Source organism: Balaenoptera ricei, chromosome 1, assembly GCF_028023285.1.
Source record: "Balaenoptera ricei isolate mBalRic1 chromosome 1, mBalRic1.hap2, whole genome shotgun sequence".
NCBI classification, from domain to species: domain Eukaryota; kingdom Metazoa; phylum Chordata; class Mammalia; order Artiodactyla; family Balaenopteridae; genus Balaenoptera; species Balaenoptera ricei.
The window spans coordinates 112986481-113003541 of NC_082639.1; the positions used below are offsets into that span (position 1 = coordinate 112986481).

General features: G+C 59.1%; 2 protein-coding genes across 7 annotated transcripts; both read left to right on the top strand.

The window, feature by feature from the left end:
• The first annotated feature begins 175 nt into the window (after positions 1-175).
• ADAM15 (ADAM metallopeptidase domain 15) lies at positions 176-10513 on the top strand. 5 transcript variants are annotated; one of them, XM_059932875.1, is made up of 23 exons: positions 176-360; positions 1563-1669; positions 2307-2383; positions 2787-2865; positions 3042-3118; positions 3211-3403; positions 4193-4258; positions 4341-4409; positions 4487-4656; positions 4797-4881; positions 5335-5483; positions 5568-5742; positions 5990-6082; positions 6212-6516; positions 6603-6804; positions 7071-7148; positions 7601-7673; positions 7884-8022; positions 8431-8500; positions 9149-9223; positions 9633-9704; positions 9971-10095; positions 10185-10513. In XM_059932875.1, the coding sequence occupies exons 1-23, from the start codon at positions 282-284 to the stop codon at positions 10225-10227; spliced, it is 2601 nt and encodes an 866-aa protein (XP_059788858.1). In that variant the 5' UTR covers positions 176-281; the 3' UTR covers positions 10228-10513. The 5 variants fall into 5 exon arrangements, with proteins under 5 accessions (XP_059788858.1, XP_059788862.1, XP_059788867.1 ...); XM_059932879.1 differs by having other exon boundaries at positions 9152-9223; XM_059932884.1 differs by lacking the exon at positions 9633-9704.
• Positions 10514-11628: 1115 nt separating this feature from the next.
• Positions 11629-15809, top strand: EFNA4 (ephrin A4). 2 transcript variants are annotated; one of them, XM_059932920.1, is made up of 4 exons: positions 11629-11808; positions 13934-14229; positions 14630-14698; positions 15088-15809. In XM_059932920.1, exons 1-4 carry the CDS (start codon positions 11696-11698, stop codon positions 15222-15224), a joined length of 615 nt encoding a protein of 204 aa, XP_059788903.1. In that variant the 5' UTR covers positions 11629-11695; the 3' UTR covers positions 15225-15809. The 2 variants fall into 2 exon arrangements, with proteins under 2 accessions (XP_059788903.1, XP_059788911.1); XM_059932928.1 differs by having other exon boundaries at positions 14633-14698.
• The last annotated feature ends 1252 nt before the right edge of the window (positions 15810-17061 follow it).

Here is a 17061-nt window from a genome sequence, read left to right on the forward strand (position 1 = left end):
ATTTTGCACAGTAGCCGGGAAGCCGCTGTGCAGATCAGCGCTGGCCCTGCGGGAGTCGGAGTCATGGGCTAGGTCCACGCCTCTTTGGGACCCGGCGCGCTGTGGGGGCGGGGCCTTCCGAGGGCGGAGCCTGGCTCTGGGCCGGGTGGGAGGGGGCGGGGCGGGGCGGGGCCTGGTGGCTGCGCCGAGCCGCTAGGTGAGCGAAGCAGACCCGGGAGCCGCGGCTCCTCGGCACTCCGCCCAGCACCTGCTGCCCTCGCCCGACCCCAGGCGCTGCTGCCATGCGGCTGGCTCTGCTCTGGGCCCTGGGGCTCCTGGGGGCGGGCAGCCCTCTGCCCTCCCGGCCGCTCCCAGATATAGGTGAGTACCCTGCCAGCAGTGGGCCGGGGGGCGGACTGGGAGGACGCGCAGGGAAGTCGGGAAGCACTGGGGTCCTGGGGTCGGCCGGAGACCCTGAGAGACCCCAACCAGAGTGCAGCCCGCCCTGGTCTGCTGTCCTGGGCCGAGGGCCCAGAGACTGGGCGATGGAGTGGGGAGGGAAGGAGGAGGGATGCCGGCGCCCCCTACTCTGTCATCCTCTGCACAGTCCCCGCGGACACTTTCAGGCTCCGGGACCAGGCACCGCAGGGCCTGGCCCAGCGCCCCCTCAGGATCGCGGTAGAGGGTCTCTGCTCCCCAGGACTGATGTCTTCGCTCCTCTGGGGCCTAGCTGACCGTTCCACCCGGTGCCAGGGCGCCGAGTAGGCACGTCTCCTAGGGTTTGGCGAAGAGGATACTTCCTGGCCCCCATCCCAGACCTGAGCGGCCAGGCACCCCTCACCCTGGTGCTGATGCCACCAGAAAGCTGGCTGAACGGGAGGGGGCCCGGGAGGAGCCAGGAGTGGGGAGAATTGGCCAGGAAAGAGGCTGGGACACCAACTCCTCCTTGGAACTTTCACTTCCCGCTGCTGTCTTGGGCTGGGGGCCGAGAGGGCAGGCGGGGGTGGAGTGTCCGGAGGAGAGAGGGCCATTGTGGGGATGGGGGACGGACTCCGGGAGGAAGCGGAGGCTGTGGGGAGCGGGTGTGCCTAACTGGGCATGAGGGGTATTTAGGGAGGGGGGTGTTTGCAATGCTCACCCAGAAATGGGCGTTCCCGGCATCTCTGATGTGAGGAAAGGGAGGGTGAGTGGGCACCGGGCCACAAGTCTTCGCCCAGTCCTGAGAGGGGGCGTTCCTGGGGGGAGGTGGTTGGGTGGGGGTGGGAACAGGGGGAGGGTCCCTGTGAGAACCTGGGATTGGTCTGAGGGGGACGGGGTGGGGGGTGGTGCACAGACTGGGCAAACTGAACTTCTTTCTTTGGGGACTTGTGGATGGGTTGGTGGGATGAAAGGGAAAAATTGGAGAGAAGCCCCCGCCCCCTCCCTCTAGCATTCTTTAAGTCCCAGCATGCAATGCAGGGGTCCTCCAAGCAGAGAAGGGCCTTGATGTGCTGGGAGCCAGGTGGGTCAGAGGGCGCCAGCCACCCCCAGCTGTGGTGCTGATTCTCTCAGCACTCTCTTGGGGTGTCCTGGGAACCCTGCAGGTGGCACTGAGGAGAAGCAGGCAAGGCCAGAGAGGGCCCTGAATGGGTCTTCGGAGCCCCAGATCCTTCAGGACAACCTCACGCTCAGCCTAGCAGAGGTGCTTCAGGTGAGCCTCTCTCTCCCCTCGAATAAAGAAATACACCCGCACCACCCACCACCCTGAATAATCAGGTGTCTCCAGGCAAAGACTGGCTGAGGAGTGGGTGAATGGACCTCACTGTAGCATGGCCATCCCAGGTCTGGCTGCCTCTCGCTCCGCACCCCAGCACCTGGCTTCACTTATCTCGCTCTCCCCTCTGCACACACATCTGTCTGCCTCAGCCCCACCCAACCCTTCCATCTCCAATGGGAAATTCTGAGGCCAGACTTGCTTTCTTGGTCTCATGTTGTCAGCTTTTTCAGTGGGGAGACTTGGAGAGGGTCAGGGCCTCACCAAACACCCTCCCCTCCCAATTCTAAAGCTGAGTCAGAGGAAGGGCTGGGGCCTGCACTGGGTCCTCCATGATGCTTCCTCTCTGGGCAGGAAGCCGAGAAGGGGCGGCTCGGATACCTTCCTTGACCTCCCCACACAACCCCCCAGAACAATACCCCAGGCCAGGCAGGGCTTCCTGGCCCCTCCCTCAGGATCCCCCCACCAATGATCTAATCATTGGTGCTCTCCTAAGGGCCTGAGGTTTTCTGGTTAGAGAAGACAGGAGTTTCAGACAGGGCCAGGGAGGTGACATGCCCTCTGGTGCCCACAGACCAGTCTGCCTGAGGCTTTGCGGATCAAATTGGAATTGGATGGTGAGAGTCATATCCTGGAGCTGCTACAGAATAGGTAATAATGATAGTGGTAACATTAACAATAACATGGCTAACAACTTATATAGCATCTACGATGTACCAGGTACTAAGAGCTTGAACTCATTAAATCCTCGTAACAACTCTATAAGGTAGATACTATTATGTATTATTATTGGCCTCATATATGAAGAAGTCAAGGCACAGAGAGGTTAAATAACTCTCCCAAGGTCACACAGCTAGTGGGTGGTGAAAACTAGATTGGAACCCAGATAGCCTGACAGAGTTTGTGGCCCAACCACCATACTCTGCTGTCTCCAGGGGAAGCAGGAAGCTTGCGGGGATTGCCCAGCCCCCAGCCACCCCTCTACCACCTCCAGGTCTCAGGCTGTCACTGCACCACTCTGGGAGCACTGCCCTCCTTCTTCTTCATTCCACAGGGAGCTAGTCTCAGGCCGCCCAACCCTGGTGTGGTACCAGCCTGATGGCACCCGGGTGGTCAGTGAGGGACACACTCTGGTGAGTCAGGTCATCTCGTGCCCTGTTTCTGGCCCGAGGGAAGAAGGAAAGGGGCGACTGGAAGGTGCCATCCCTGGAGAATGGGAGGACACTGCCTATCCTCACCCACAGGCTAGCCTCCTGGGCTCAAACCTTGGCCTGGCCTTCACGTTGGCACTCATGTTTCTCTGCTGTAGGAGAACTGCTGCTACCAGGGAAGAGTGCAGGGCCATGCCGACTCCTGGGTCTCTGTCTGCACCTGCTCCGGGCTCAGGTACAAGGGGTCGATTCCATGAAGGTGGAGAGAGTGAGCGTAAACGAAGCATGGAGCTGAAAAGTTTTCTGACTTCCTGCATCTTTGCATAGGGGCTTGGTGATCCTGTCCCCAGAGAGAAGCTACTCCCTGGAGCTGGGGCCTGGGGACCTTCGGGGTCCCCCTGTTATCTCCCGGCTCCAAGACCTCCTCCTGCCAGGCCACACTTGTGCCCTGAGCTGGCCTGCATCTGTGCCCACTCAGGCTCCACCAGAGCACCCCCTGGGACAGCGTCACCTTCTCCGGGTGAGGATGAATGGCAGGAGGGCTGGGCTTCTATTGTCCCCAGGGCTGGCCCCCGGGCCCTCAGAGCTATTTGTTCACAGTAACAACTGCTCCTGCTAATGGAGCAATTTCCCAGTACCAGGCACTTTATGAACATTATCTCCTTTACTGATCCCAGCAACCCTGGGAGGTAGGTGCTATCCGTAGCTCTATTTTAGTGAGAAAACTGTCTCAGAGAGGTTAAGTGACTTGGCCAAGGCCATTCAACTAATAAATGGTATATCCAGGATTTGGATGCAGGTACTTGACTCAAACTCCTCATCTGTCTTATGACCCAAATGCAGAGAGCTCTCACTTGGATATAGCAAATACATAGTTACTGATCATAAAGAAATAAGAAGCCAATTTCCTCATTTATTCATTGGGGATAATAAAACTACTTACCTTATAGGATTACTGTGAAGATTAAATAAATCTATATACATACATATATATGTGTAAATGCTTAGAACTCTGCCTGGCATACATTAAGTATTTGATGGTGTTGTCTATTATTATTATTTTTTATTTGGAAAAAGCACTGAATTTGAAGCCAGAAAAGCAGGGCTCTACTCCCAGCTTCTAAACCTATTGTTTGTCTATCTTGGGCAGGTCCCTAGCCTCTCAGGTTCTCAGTGGTTCTCTGTGAAATGGGTTCTTCACGCTCTTGTTTGACCACACAGAGCGGGTGTGGACACAGCCCGGTCAGCCCTGCGCGGCTGCCGGCGGTGAGCGGTGGGTGTGCCTGATGCGCCTTCCTCTTGTCCACAGTGGAGGCGGGACGTGGTGACGGAGACCAAGATTGTTGAGCTGGTGATTGTGGCTGACCATTCCGAGGTGAGCTTGCTGGCCCCTGCAAGTCCTTCCCTGACCTCTGCCTGCCCTGCTGCCTTTCACGGTCACCTCTCTTGACCCACAGGTCCAGAGGTACCGGGACTTCCAGAGCCTGCTGAACCGCACCCTGGAAGTGGCCCTCCTCCTGGACACAGTGAGTATCGGACCCAGCAGCATCCTTATGGCCCCCGACCACGGGAACCCCTCTCCTGAGCCCCAGTTCTCTTTCAGTTCTTCAGGCCTCTGAATGTCCGGGTGGCGCTAGTGGGCCTGGAGGCCTGGACCCAGCGTGACCTGATAGAGATAAGCCAGCACCCAGGTCTCACACTAGACAGCTTCCTCCGCTGGCGCCGGACAGACCTGCTGCCTCGGTTGCCCCACGACAGTGCCCAGCTGGTGACGTAAGACCCCCCAGGCTCAGCCAGCGGGGCCCAGCTCTGCCCCGGACTGGCAAATTTCACATCCCAACTCCCTACCTGAGGCCCTGAAGCTCTGGCCACCTTGGCTTTGGGCCCTAACCTTTGCCCTCTCAATCCCGCAGTGCCACTTCATTCTCTGGGCCCATGGTGGGCATGGCCATTCAGAACTCCATCTGTTCTCCTGAATTCTCAGGAGGTGTGAACATGGTGAGCTATTTCCATGTCTCCTCCCCATTCCCGTTCAGCTCCTCCCCAGTGTGGTACCATGTATTCACTGAAACCCCCAGCAAAGTTACCAACCCCAAAGCTGAGGGTATAGAGGGCGGGGGTGCATGACGTGGCCTCTGCTGTCAGGATACCCTCACCTGTGGCCAGCTCATTAGTGTCTTCACCTATGAGCTCTTCCCATTTCTTGGGGAAGGAGGAGGTAGCTGAGGCCCAAAGAACAAAGGTGCTCTCCCAGGGCCATATAGTTAGAGAGGGGTAACAGAGGTGAGCTAGAACCCAGGTTTCCTGCCACCCAGGCCTGGGCTCTCCTCCTACTTTAGAAGCACTTAAGGAGGGAGGCGGTGCTTGCTCAGTGCCCAAGAGGTCAGATGAGGAGAGAAGAGGAGCAGTCAGGCTGGTGCTGGACCTGGGGTATCCCCTCCCCAATGACAGGACCACTCCACAAGCATCCTGGGAGTTGCCTCCTCAATAGCCCACGAGTTGGGCCACAGCCTAGGCCTGGGCCATGACTCACCTGGGAACAGCTGCCCCTGTCCAGGTCCAGCCCCAGCCAAGAGCTGCATCATGGAGGCCTCGACAGAGTGAGTAACTGCAGGATGGAGAGGGCAGGGGGCAGGGGGCAGGGAGCCATCCGCAGCCCCAACCTTCCTTGCTGCCATCGCCAGCTTCCTGCCAGGCCTGAACTTCAGCAACTGCAGCCGACAGGCCCTGGAAAAAGCCCTCCTGGGTGGAATGGGCAGCTGCCTCTTTGAACGGCTCTCCAGTCTGCCCTCGATGGCCAGTGTCTGCGGAAATATGTTGGTGGAACCCGGCGAGCAGTGTGACTGTGGCTTCCCCGATGTGAGCCCCTCACCCAGAGCCTTGCCCCACTCACTTCTGTGCCCTCACCCTGGCTCATCAGCCATCTCCAAGCCTCAGGAACCCCTCTCCCCACCTCCCTGTCTGCGGGGACTGCACATAGATTGTTGGGCTCTGGCTTTCATTTGCTGTGTGCATCCTTTTGGGTTCAGGCTCTGGGAGGGGGTTAGGGCAGGCTCTCAGGCCCAGCCTGCTCTGACACTCGGTCCCTCTGTGCCCTCGCCCATAGGACTGCACTGATCCTTGCTGTGATTACTTCACCTGCCAGCTGAGGCCAGGGGCACAGTGCGCGTCCGATGGACTCTGTTGTCAAAATTGCCAGGTGGGCACAGACTGGACTGGCCACCCAGAGCCCACCTGCCAGGGGCCAGTGTGGAAAAGGTCATTCTGACTCCCAGGGCCTGGCTGGACTTGCCCAGCACCCACACTGATGCTTACCCACCCTCCACAGCTGCGCCCGGCTGGCTGGCAGTGCCGCTCTACCAGAGGTGACTGTGACTTGCCCGAGTTCTGCCCAGGAGACAGCTCCCAGTGCCCCCCTGATGTCAGCCTGGGGGACGGTGAGCCGTGTGCTGGTGGACAGGCTGTGTGCATGCAAGGACGCTGTACCTCCTATGCCCAGCAGTGCCAGGCTCTCTGGGGGCCCGGGGCCCAGCCCGCCGCGCCACTTTGCCTCCTTACTGCCAACACTCGGGGGGACGCCTTTGGGAGCTGTGGGCGCAGGCCTGATGGCAGCTATGTGTCCTGTGCCCCTAGGTAAGTGAGGGAACCTGGCTCCTCCTCTGGGTTTGTGGGAGTCTTGGCTCCGCCCCACTTACCCTACACCTCCTCCCTAACCCCAGAGATGCCATTTGTGGGCAGCTCCAGTGCCAGGGAGGGAGGGCCCAGCCTCTGCTGGGCTCAGCCCGGGATCTTCACTGGGAGATGCTGGAAGCCAACGGGACCCAGCTGAAATTGAACTGCAGCTGGGTACACCTGGACCTGGGCAACGACGTGGCCCAGCCCCTGCTGACTCTGCCTGGCACAGCCTGTGGCCCCGGCCTGGTGAGCAGCCTAGGTGGGCAGTACCAGGTGGGGAGGGATATCTGGACTGCTGCAGGCAGCGCCCAGGCCTCACTAGCCACCGGTGAAGAAGGTGCAGACTCTGAGGGGAGTTCAGATTCTCACTTCAGATGGAGCAGAGTCCCATCATCCTCTGAGCCTTGGTTTCCCTATCTGTAAAAGCGGGGTGGGCTTCGTTTATGTTGGCCTCCCAGTGCCAGTAAAGCTCTTGAGAAGGTGATCTTTGCCCTCCTCTCACCATCGGGCAGGTGTGCATCAACCATCAATGCCAACCGGTGGAGATCCTGGGAACACAGGAATGTCGAAGCAAATGCCATGGGCATGGGGTGAGTTGGCATGGGGGGAGATGAAAGGGGAGCAGGGAGCCTCTGGGAAGGAAAAGAATGGTGGGCTTTGGAAACAGACACACCTGGGTTCTAATCTGTGCTTTACCACATCTTAACTGTTGGATCCAGGGCAGGTTATTAACCTCTCTGAGCTCAGTTTCCTCCTCTAACTAACGGGCATAATAATAGTACCCACCCCCTGGGGGCACATGAGATGAGTATGAAAGCTTCTAGCACAGTGCCTGGCAGATAGAAGGCACTCACAATGTGAGTTCAATCTAATTTTCTCTGGCACAGATAAAGACTCTCTCTCTCCAGAACGCTGGCGCCCTCCACACTATCATTCTCAGCACGCCTTCCAGTTGTGGACATCTGAGATCTTGAAAAGCTGGGGACAGGGAAACACGGCCCCGGAGGGCACAGCTCCTCACTGTTCAACCTGTACCTCCTAGGTCTGCGACAGCAACAGACACTGCCACTGTGAGGAGGGTTGGGCGCCCCCAGACTGCACCACCCACATCAGAGGTAGCATGAGGTGGGGGACAGGGGCAGCTGAGAGGGCATCCTTCACTGCCCCTCTTTTTCTGACCCCTTCGCTGCTGGTTCCCTGACTCTCTGTGACCCCTGACCCCTTCACCTTCTCTGATCACCTGACCTCACTCCCTGCCCCCCCCACCTCTTCCTGGATGTAGAGTTCTTAGCCCTGCCCACCTTCAAACCTGCCTTCACCCACAGCAAACAGCTCCCTGACCACAGGGTTGCCGCTCAGCCTCCTGTTGTTGCTGGTCCTGGTGCTGCTTGGTGCCAGCTACTGGCACCGTGCCCGCCTGCGCCAGCGACTCTGCCAGCTTAAGGGACCCAGCTGCCAATACAGGTACCAGCCTCCCTGCTACCAGCTTTCTCCACAGCTCTGTTAAGGACAACAGCTCTGGAGCCCCACCCCCGCCCCTGGGCAGCCCCTGACACCTGATTCTGAACACAAGCCCTCCAGACCACACCCCACACACATCTCCCTTCCCTACATGTGCCCCGTAACTCTTCACCTCACATGTAGACCCAAGTGGGGAAGCTGGGGTGCTAAGATCATTTCTCTCCAGGAACCCCAGTGCTGGGTAAGTGGGGCCCTCCCTCAGGCTGATCAGCTTCCCCTTCCCACTTCTGATTTGGCCTGCACTGTGCTCCAAGGGGCCACAAAGGGTTAACCCCACTCAAAGGCTGCAGATGGGTGGAGAACAGAATCTGAGGCTGGGCCCTCTCTCTCCTTGCCTTTCTCCATGCTCAGGGCAGCCCAGTCTGGTCCCCCCGAACGTCCAGGACCCCCGCAGAGGGCTCTGCTGATGCCAGGTGCCAAGGTACGTCTGCATGCCAGAGGAGAGAGGGCCCATCCTGGCCAGGCATCCAGCTTGGGCCCTGGGGTGGGGGGTGGGGGTGGGTATTGGAGGCTCTAGACTCAGAGAAAGACTTGCATTGCCCAAGAGTCAGTCAGAGGAGTCAGGGCCAGCCCTCCCCTCCCGTCCCCTGGCTGCAGGCTGAGAAGCAGAGTCCAGCCTGGACTGGGGAGGGGCAGTCACCTAGAGGAGGGAGAGCTGTGCTCTTTGAGCTGGCCTAGCCAGTGGCTTTGAAAGGTGGGTCTACCTGTGCTCCCAGCAGTGATGCCCCCTGGAGGGCATGGAGGGGGTGGTGCTCAGAGTGGCCTTCAGTGTGCCAGGACCTGATGAGGCCCTGGTCACCATGTGTAGAAGGGCTGGTGAGTGCCCCTGCCCTGAGCCCTCTGGATCTGATGACAGAAGAGTGTGTGTGGAGGTGGTCTGCACGCCCACTCCACCACTTGTCACCCCCTCTGCATGAAATTGAATAACCGCATGCACAGCTCCCACTGCCCCCGGGCCCCTGGCTGCCCATCCCTGAGCACTAACACCTCTCTGCCCACATCTATCTCTCTGCTCCCTCTCCCACCCCCCCACCCCCACTCTGCCTGTCTGCTCTTCCTGCTCTTTCAGCAGGCTAGTGCCCTTGGCTTCCCGGCCCCTCCCTCCAGGCCGCTGCCTCCTGACCCTGTGCCCAAGAGACTCCAGGTAAATCTGGGCCAGGCCCTGCCCTGGCCCAGGGCAGGTGGGAGGCTTGGTGCCCAACTGCAATTCTCCTCCCTGTTCCCTGCCAGTGGTGCTTTTCACTAGGGGACCAGGGTGCCCCTCAGCCTTCAGACACTCCCCAGAAGTAGCAAAGGGTGAGCCTCCTGCCTTGGTTTCTACCACCATCTGGTGGTCAGTGGTGGGACTGCAGTCTGCCAGGGACACCACAGGTGACCCACACCTTTCTCCCCTAAGGCATCTACTGGCATGCACTCAAGCCCCATGCGCATGCCCCCGTTCTCTCCTGCCCCCTGGCTGACTTTGCATATTGACCTGAACCCCTCGGGAGACCCACTGCATGCCCACTGCTCCTGGCTGTGCTCTCATAGTCACTGCCCCTCTCTCTGTTCAGGCTGAGCTGGCTGACCGACCCAATCCCCCCAACCGCCCTCTGCCCGCTGACCCGGTGGTGAGGTACCCGAAGGTAACAGTGGGGGGAGAGAAGGGCACAGCCTCTCCCCCCACCCAGGGCTGTGGTGCTGGTAGCCTTGCCAGTGGTGCTAGTAGTAAGATGCCCCCTGTGCCTAAGGGCACATACCCCAGTGGCATCTTTAATGGTGACAGGTTTGTTTGCAGACTAAGGTGTCCTCTGGTGCCGCCCCTCAAGCTGGTGTTCCCCAGCACCAGTGTGTGGGAGGTGGGCAACATGATACCCCCTCCCAAGCTGGCCTCCTGCCTTCTCTCTCTCAGTCTCAGGGGCCCACCAAGCCCCCACCCCCGAGAAAACCACTGCCTGCTGACCCTCAGGGCCAGCGCCCTTCGTCTGACCTGCCTGGCCCTGGAGCTGGAATCCCGCCCCCAGTGGTACCCTCCAGGTAGGGGAGGAGGGGCGCTGAGGATGGGCTGGTGGGGCGAGTGGTCTGGGGGGACCTCTGACCTTTTTTCTCGGCCTACCGCACCCCAGGCCTGCGCCGCCGCCCCCAGCAGTGTCCTCGCTCTACCTCTGACCTCTCCTGAGGCTCCGCTGCCTCCAACCTGGACTTAGGACTTCAACAGGCAGACCCGACCCCTGGAGTCCCCCGCGGTGACTGAAGGAGCTGGGGCCTGGACGCTACGGAGCAGGAGTCTTAAGACACCGACACTGGGCACCTCCACTTACTGTCGAGCAGCACCCTGGGGATCCGCCCACGCAGTGGCACCTGGGGGTTGGGGAGTGTCTGGGAGCTGGACGGAGCTGAGGGAGGTGCGCACAGCCTGTCTCTGCAGAACTGCAATAAAAGTGAGGTCTTGGGAGTGCGCCTCGAAGTTTGTCTGCTTAGGGAAGGAGGGTCTCCCCTGCCGCGATTCCAGATCTGGCCGCCAGGAGACGCTGCGCCTCAGATGAAGACAGGATAGGGAGGGCGGGAGCCCCAGGCTGGGTCAGCGGGTGTCCCTGGGATGCTCGCGGCTTGTTTCTGCCCAGTCTGGGATGACCTTCTGCACAATCCAGTACCACAAAGGGCGCTGTACGCCCTCTGCCACCCCCAGTAGGCAAGTTCTCGCCCCCAACGCTGCGCGGCCCCTTGGCGGCGACCATCGACAAACCGGCCAAGCTGTTGGACTCGCTGTCCCCACCCTCTGACCAGCGGCTGGGAAAAATGGAACTGGCTGGCATTCTCAGAGCCCCGGAGCCGGGGCGGGGCGCGGCGGCGGCTCCCACGATTCCAAGAGCGCGCACCTGCCTCTCCCCTCCCCCACCCCACCTGAGGGTTCGGGAACAGAAGTGCTTTGTATGCGCCGCAACCACTTCATTACTTCGTCTTTGAGACTATGGCCTTCGTTCGCCCAGAACGAAGGTGTGGGGCAGAAAGGGACAGGGGCCAACCCCAAGGTGGGCATCGAGCTCGCCATCTGAGGTTCTGTAAAGGGGGGGTGAGGGTAGGGGGGGTGGTCCCAGGAGGCGATTTGTCCCTTCCCCTCGCTATATCCCTAGATGTGCAAAGAAAAAGGAGCAATGCTGCCTAAGATGGCTGGACAACTTCGTGGATCCTCTCCCGTGCCTCACTTGCCTCTTTCTGGGCAAAAGGCGTGGGCCCATATTTAAATCCTCCAAAGATTTAATAAGGCTTTCTACCCTGTACCAATACAGACACGAAAGACACGACCTCCCTAAAACAACTCCTAGACAGTGGAATACGTCCCTCCTCGCCGCCCTCTTGAAATGCGGTCTAGCCTCAGCAAGAGCTTGCCTAAGCTGGCGCGCGCGCTACAGCGCACAGAAGGTTAACAAGAGTTGGCTTTGAATGAAGAGGCGGAGACGCGCCCACATTGGTGGAAAGTTATCCAGGGGCGTGGCCTGTGAGTCTCAGCACCCCACCCCCCTTCCCGCAAGTCCCCCCCCCCCGCCCCTCCCGCACTTTGTACCTTTCTCGGCGCGACTGCGAAGCGGGACGGGACGGGCCCGCCCGGGCCAGAGCAGACCAGACCCCGGGGGCGATGCGGCTGCAGCCCCTGCTGCGGACTGTCCTCTGGGCCGCGCTCCTCAGCTCCCCTCTGCGAGGGGGCTGTGGCCTCCGCCACGAGGTCTACTGGAACTCCAGTAACCCCAGGTAGCAGGGCTGAAACCTGCGGGCTCCGAGCCGGGCCTGCGCGCTCCCGGGCCGGGCGCGCGCCCGACACTCGCACTGTGCGCGGCGCCGCCTGGACCCGGCCGCGCGCCGGGGCTCCTTTGTTTGAGCCGGCGGGGGAGGAGGGAGGGGCGAGGCGTGCCCGGGGTCCCCAACCCCTGCCCGCACGCGTTGGGGGGCGAGAGGGGGACCCCAGCCCCGAAGGCAATCGGTGGGGTCTCGGAGCCGGCAGCCGAGAGACCTCGGCCTGCACTCCGAGCCCCGCCCCCCTCGCTTCTCTCTTGGTGATCCCCAGCCTCCCAACGGCCCGAGCTGGGGCGGGCGGACTTGCGGCCGGGGGGCTTTACTCTTGTGAAAGAAGGTTACTCTCCTGCTCACTTGGCCTTCCCTTTGGTGCTACTCTTTCTCCTGATCTCATTCTGTAACTCTGCTTTCATCTCGTCATTATTAGTCCTATTTCTGTGCAGCCTCGGCCCTGCCCTTCTAGCTGAATCACCTTTAGGCAAGTCATTTGACCTCCCTAACCTCAGTTATCTCATCTGTAGAATGGGCTAATAATGCCTAGTACCCTGGGAAGTCAGGCGGACTAACTGAGGTCATGTGTGTGAAAGAGGTGCAGGCTACACAGATACAGACTATTATTTATTTCTCTCTCCTGAGCTGCCTGCCTTTGAACGTCGATATTTTTTCCTGTTTCCATCCTCCTCCCCAATTCTCCCTGCCTCCCTCTGCTTTCTCCATCTGTTTTTCTTTCTGATTTTCACTTAAGACAATCTGTGACTCCGTTTGTTCACTCACTAACATTTATTAAGCGTGTACTCTGTGCCGGGATCTGTGCTAGGGTGCTGGGGATTAGAGATAAGACCTAGGCTCTGCCCTCTGGGAGCCCAAAGAACCCCTGGGCCAGCAAGCTTCGGGACAGGTCATTACAATACCAATGCTGTGTGATAAGAGCTGTTGTTGTCCTCCAACTCTGAATTCCTCACTCTGTTCTAGACTAGTGCCTCTGCATCACTTGGAGGTTTTGTTAAAAATTCAGGTTGCTAGCCCCTAAGCCTGAGGTTTCTGGCTTATTCATTCAATCTACAAATATTTATTGAGCGCTGTCCTTGTGCAAGACACTTTTCCAGGCACGGGGGATGCTGTGGAACAAAACGTACAAAGGCCCAGCTTGTGTTCCAGTAGGTCTGAGCTGAGCCCAGGAATGTGCATTTCTAATCAGAACTCCAGATGCAGGTGGTCTTGAGACCACCCATTGAGAGACAGTTGGGGGCCTTTCATAAGTCAAGTTGGACTCTGTGTATGGTGGGGATGCGGGGGGGGAAGTGGTTCATGCTCTATTTGATGCTGGAGGGGAACAGCATGTCCCAGGTTTTCCCACCTGCACTGGCTCCCCCAGGCAGGTGGAAGGGAGTCCTGAGGAGGCCAAAGATTGATTGGGAGATATGTGGAGGGGGCTCCCCTCTTTGTATGGCACTTGATTGTCCTGGCCACAAAAAAAAAAAAGGGAGGTTCCCACCATCCACTCTCTCTTTTTTTTTTTTTTTTTTTTTTTTTTTTTTTTACTATGGCATTCTTTTCCGCATTGAATTGAGCTCTTAAAAGGCAAGCCTTCCTCTTTATGCATCTGTTAATGAGGATATTGTTCCCAGTCTCCATCTCTAGTCTGTGACTGCTCTGTGGGCCCAGATCTGTACCCCTTGCCTCTGTGCCCCAGCTTCTTCACAGCAGCCATCCACCTAACATTTATCAAGCACAGGTGCTACACCAGGCCCTGTCTTGGGCACTAGGGCTAGATAGGTGGGTGGCAGCTCCCACCCAAAAGCTAGGGTGTGGTGAGCGGCCTTCTCACATTTGGGCCATGTGGTTATAGGCACTGCAGTCCCTTAACCTCTCTGAACCTGTGAATCGGTTACCTCATCCTTTTCTTGCACTCTGTCTCTCAAGAGGTGTCAGTCTGGGGAACTCGGGCCTTCCTAAGCTGCTCCCTCTCCAGTAGGTGGGGGATTGGCTGGCGGGGACCATTGGGAAGGGGTATCTCTGACCCTCGTGCCCCAGGTGTGCCGTGCCATGAGCCCCTCCGCCCTCACCTACCTTATGCCTGCAGGCTGCTTCGAGGAGACGCTGTGGTGGAGCTGGCCCTCAAGGATTACCTAGACATCTTCTGCCCACACTATGAGGGTCCAGGGCCCCCTGAGGGCCCTGAGACATTTGCATTATACATGGTGGACTGGCCAGGCTATGAGGCCTGCCAGGCCAAGGGGCCGGGTGCCTTCAAGCGCTGGGAGTGCTCCCTGCCTTTCGCTCCCTTTGGCCCTGTTCGATTCTCAGAGAAGATTCAGCGCTTCACGCCCTTCTCCCTTGGCTTCGAATTCTTGCCTGGAGAGACCTACTACTACATCTGTGAGTGAAGATGGGCACACTGGCTGCCTCCTGGGGAAGGTGGGGAGGGGAATGGGGCTACCTGCCATTGCCAGCAGTCAAGGCAGAGATCCTGAGGGGTGGGGGAATGAGAGGACTGGGAAGGAAGGCTAGGCCTAGGAGGGGGGAGTGGGCAGGGGGCCTGAGTCCAGGACCGAGTACGAGGACATCTAGAGTGAACCAATAGAGAGAAGAGGAAAGGAAGAGGAACCAGGAAAGAGGACATGAGTAGGGTCACAGATGGCACCTAGATGTGGCCCCAAAATAAGGAAAAGCTTTCCAGGGAACTGGAGAGAAAAGAAGCTGGGAGGGTTTGAAACGGAGTCTGAGGCATGCAAACTAGCCTGTGCTAACTTCTTCCTCCCAATTTCCCACCACCCAGCAGTGCCAACTCCGGAGAGTCCTGGCCAGTGCTTGAGGCTCCAGGTGTCTGTCTGCTGCAAGGAGGACAGTGAGTGGGTTGGGGCAGGGGAGCAACCCTTCTGGCTAGTGTGGGCCCCTCAGGAATGAGGGGAGGAGTGGGAAGAATGTGGGAGCATCAAACTCTGAGGAACCTCTTCTCCCCCATTTAGTCTGTGGGAGCCTCCCTTACACAAAGGGAGTGGCATCTCCAGGGGCAAGGCTGTCCAAAGCCTTAGCTGAACTGGTGGTCTCTAATGGCAACTAGGAGGAGACTTGGAAGTTGGGGCTTAGAGATGATGAGGTGGTAGATTATGGGAAGGGATTGGCTAGTTCGGGAGACCCCTTAGAAAGGGGTGGGAGTGAACAGGTAATGGGGAGAGCAGGAAGGAGGCTGCTGAAGCAGGAGGACCCATCAATGCTACCCCCTCCCCCTCACAGAGCCTGAGTCAGCCCATCCTGTTGGGAGCCCTGGAGAGAGTGGCACGTCAGGGTGGCAAGGGGGGGCCACTCCCAGCCCCCTCTGTCTCTTGCTGCTGCTGCTGCTCCCAATTCTGCGTCTCCTGAGAGTTCTCTGAGCCAAGCGGACCCTTCCTGACACCCCCAGGAACCAGAGCCCTCCCAAGACTCCCTGGAGGAGGGCCCCTGCCCCCTACCTGAGCTGGGAGGGCCAAGCCGGACAGACAAGATGGAATAGTGATGGGGGAGGTCAGAGGGTCTGGGGTGACCCTTCCAGGTGCCGGCCTCCTCATCACAGGCTGAAGAGGAGCTGCAGGGGAGCTGCAGACAGCCCTGGGCACCCTGAAACAGAGGCAAGACAAACATAGGGTCTCTGTCAGCTGCTTTGATATTCTCATCCCATCCCCCAGGAAGACTGGGATTTGATAGGATCGGATCCTTGAGCCTGCTGGGGGCCAAGGCCGAAGACCTGGGGACAGGTGATTGCTGGACCAGGTCAAGCAAGAAGCCCAGGCTTGCCATCTGTGCCCAGTGCCCTGTGGGCCTCTTCCCTGGGGCAGCACCTTTCCTCCCCAGGGGGTCACCCACTTGTCTTCTGTGAAGACGGACTTGCCATGAGGTCGAATTTCATGCCAATTTGTATTTTTATAAGTGTCTGGACCAAGCCTTCAATAAACCACCCATCTTTTTGTTGCTTTCCCCAACCTACTGCCCTCTGGCTCCTTCCCTGACACTGGGGGGGGGGACTCCCTGCAGCCTCTGCTCTCAGCTTGGCTTGGCCTGACCTCCCTGCCAGCTGTGCCCAGACCATCCATGCCAGGCCTCAGTAGGCACCCTCTGGGCAGTGTGGGGTGGGTGCCAGCAGCAGCTGTGGAGCTTGGCACCCTCTACCATCTCCCTAGCTGGCTTCCTGTGCTGGGGAGGGGACAGGTGCTCCTGATAGCCCACCCACTTGGGGCACTGCGGAAGCTGTGATAGCACCAAGCAGGGCATTGGGGCAAAAGCAAGGGGTAGTAGAAAGACAGCACCTGGGTTTCAGAATGCCTGGGTCCCTGAGAGCTGGGCGTCCCTCCCTCTCCCCAAGGGCAGTCTGGGCGGTGCCTGGCCTAGAACTGGGAAGGTGGGGTCAGATCAAAGCCTCCTTCCCCAGCGGCCTCTTTGTTCTCCGCTTTTATAAGGAGGAGGAGGTGGGGCCGAGGAGGGAGGGCCCCCTTTGCTCTCAGCCTCACTGTCTCTTCCACCTCAGGCAGGCAGAGGTGGCAAGGCTATGATCCACCCCAAGACTAACCGGGGTCCTCTTTCTGAACGGTGTCCTGGGTGCAGCCAGGGAAGGGGTGCCCCTTCCCCCGAAGCTATGCTCTACCCGTCCCGGTGCCCCACAGCCTGCACTGGCACAATGCCGGCCCGCCTGGCACCCAGCCAACGATCGATAGGTGGATGTTGTGCTGATTAGCTCGGCGGGGCTGCGGCGGCTAGAGGCGGCGTGTGAACATTCGCGGGGAGGGGGGTCGCCGTGGAGGGTGCTGGGGGTCCAGAGACTGACAGACCAGACCGAAGTGCTGGAGACTGCGAACCGCTGCCCCACCCCCTTGCACACCTGGGTCGGACCCCGGTCCCTCTGGGTTGGTTCCATCGCTCTGGCTGAGGCCTGGGATGGAGGAAAGCACCGCGGACGGAGCATACATGAGTGGACCCTCCCCCCCCCCTCATTCAAGGCCACTTTCATAAAATGCCATGTCTGTAGGTACGTGTGCCTGCGTGTCAGGGCCCTCACCCCGAAACAAGATCCTTAGCGGGGGCGAGGGGCTGGAGTGGAGAGAGTGAAGTCTGAGCTGAAGCATGAGCTCTGGGTTCGGTCTTCTGGTCCCGAGTTCGAGTTTAGTCTCTACTGTCATCCAGGAGGGTGTCTATATGTCGCCTTGGAAACCGACTGTACTGCTACCTCCGCCCCTCTCC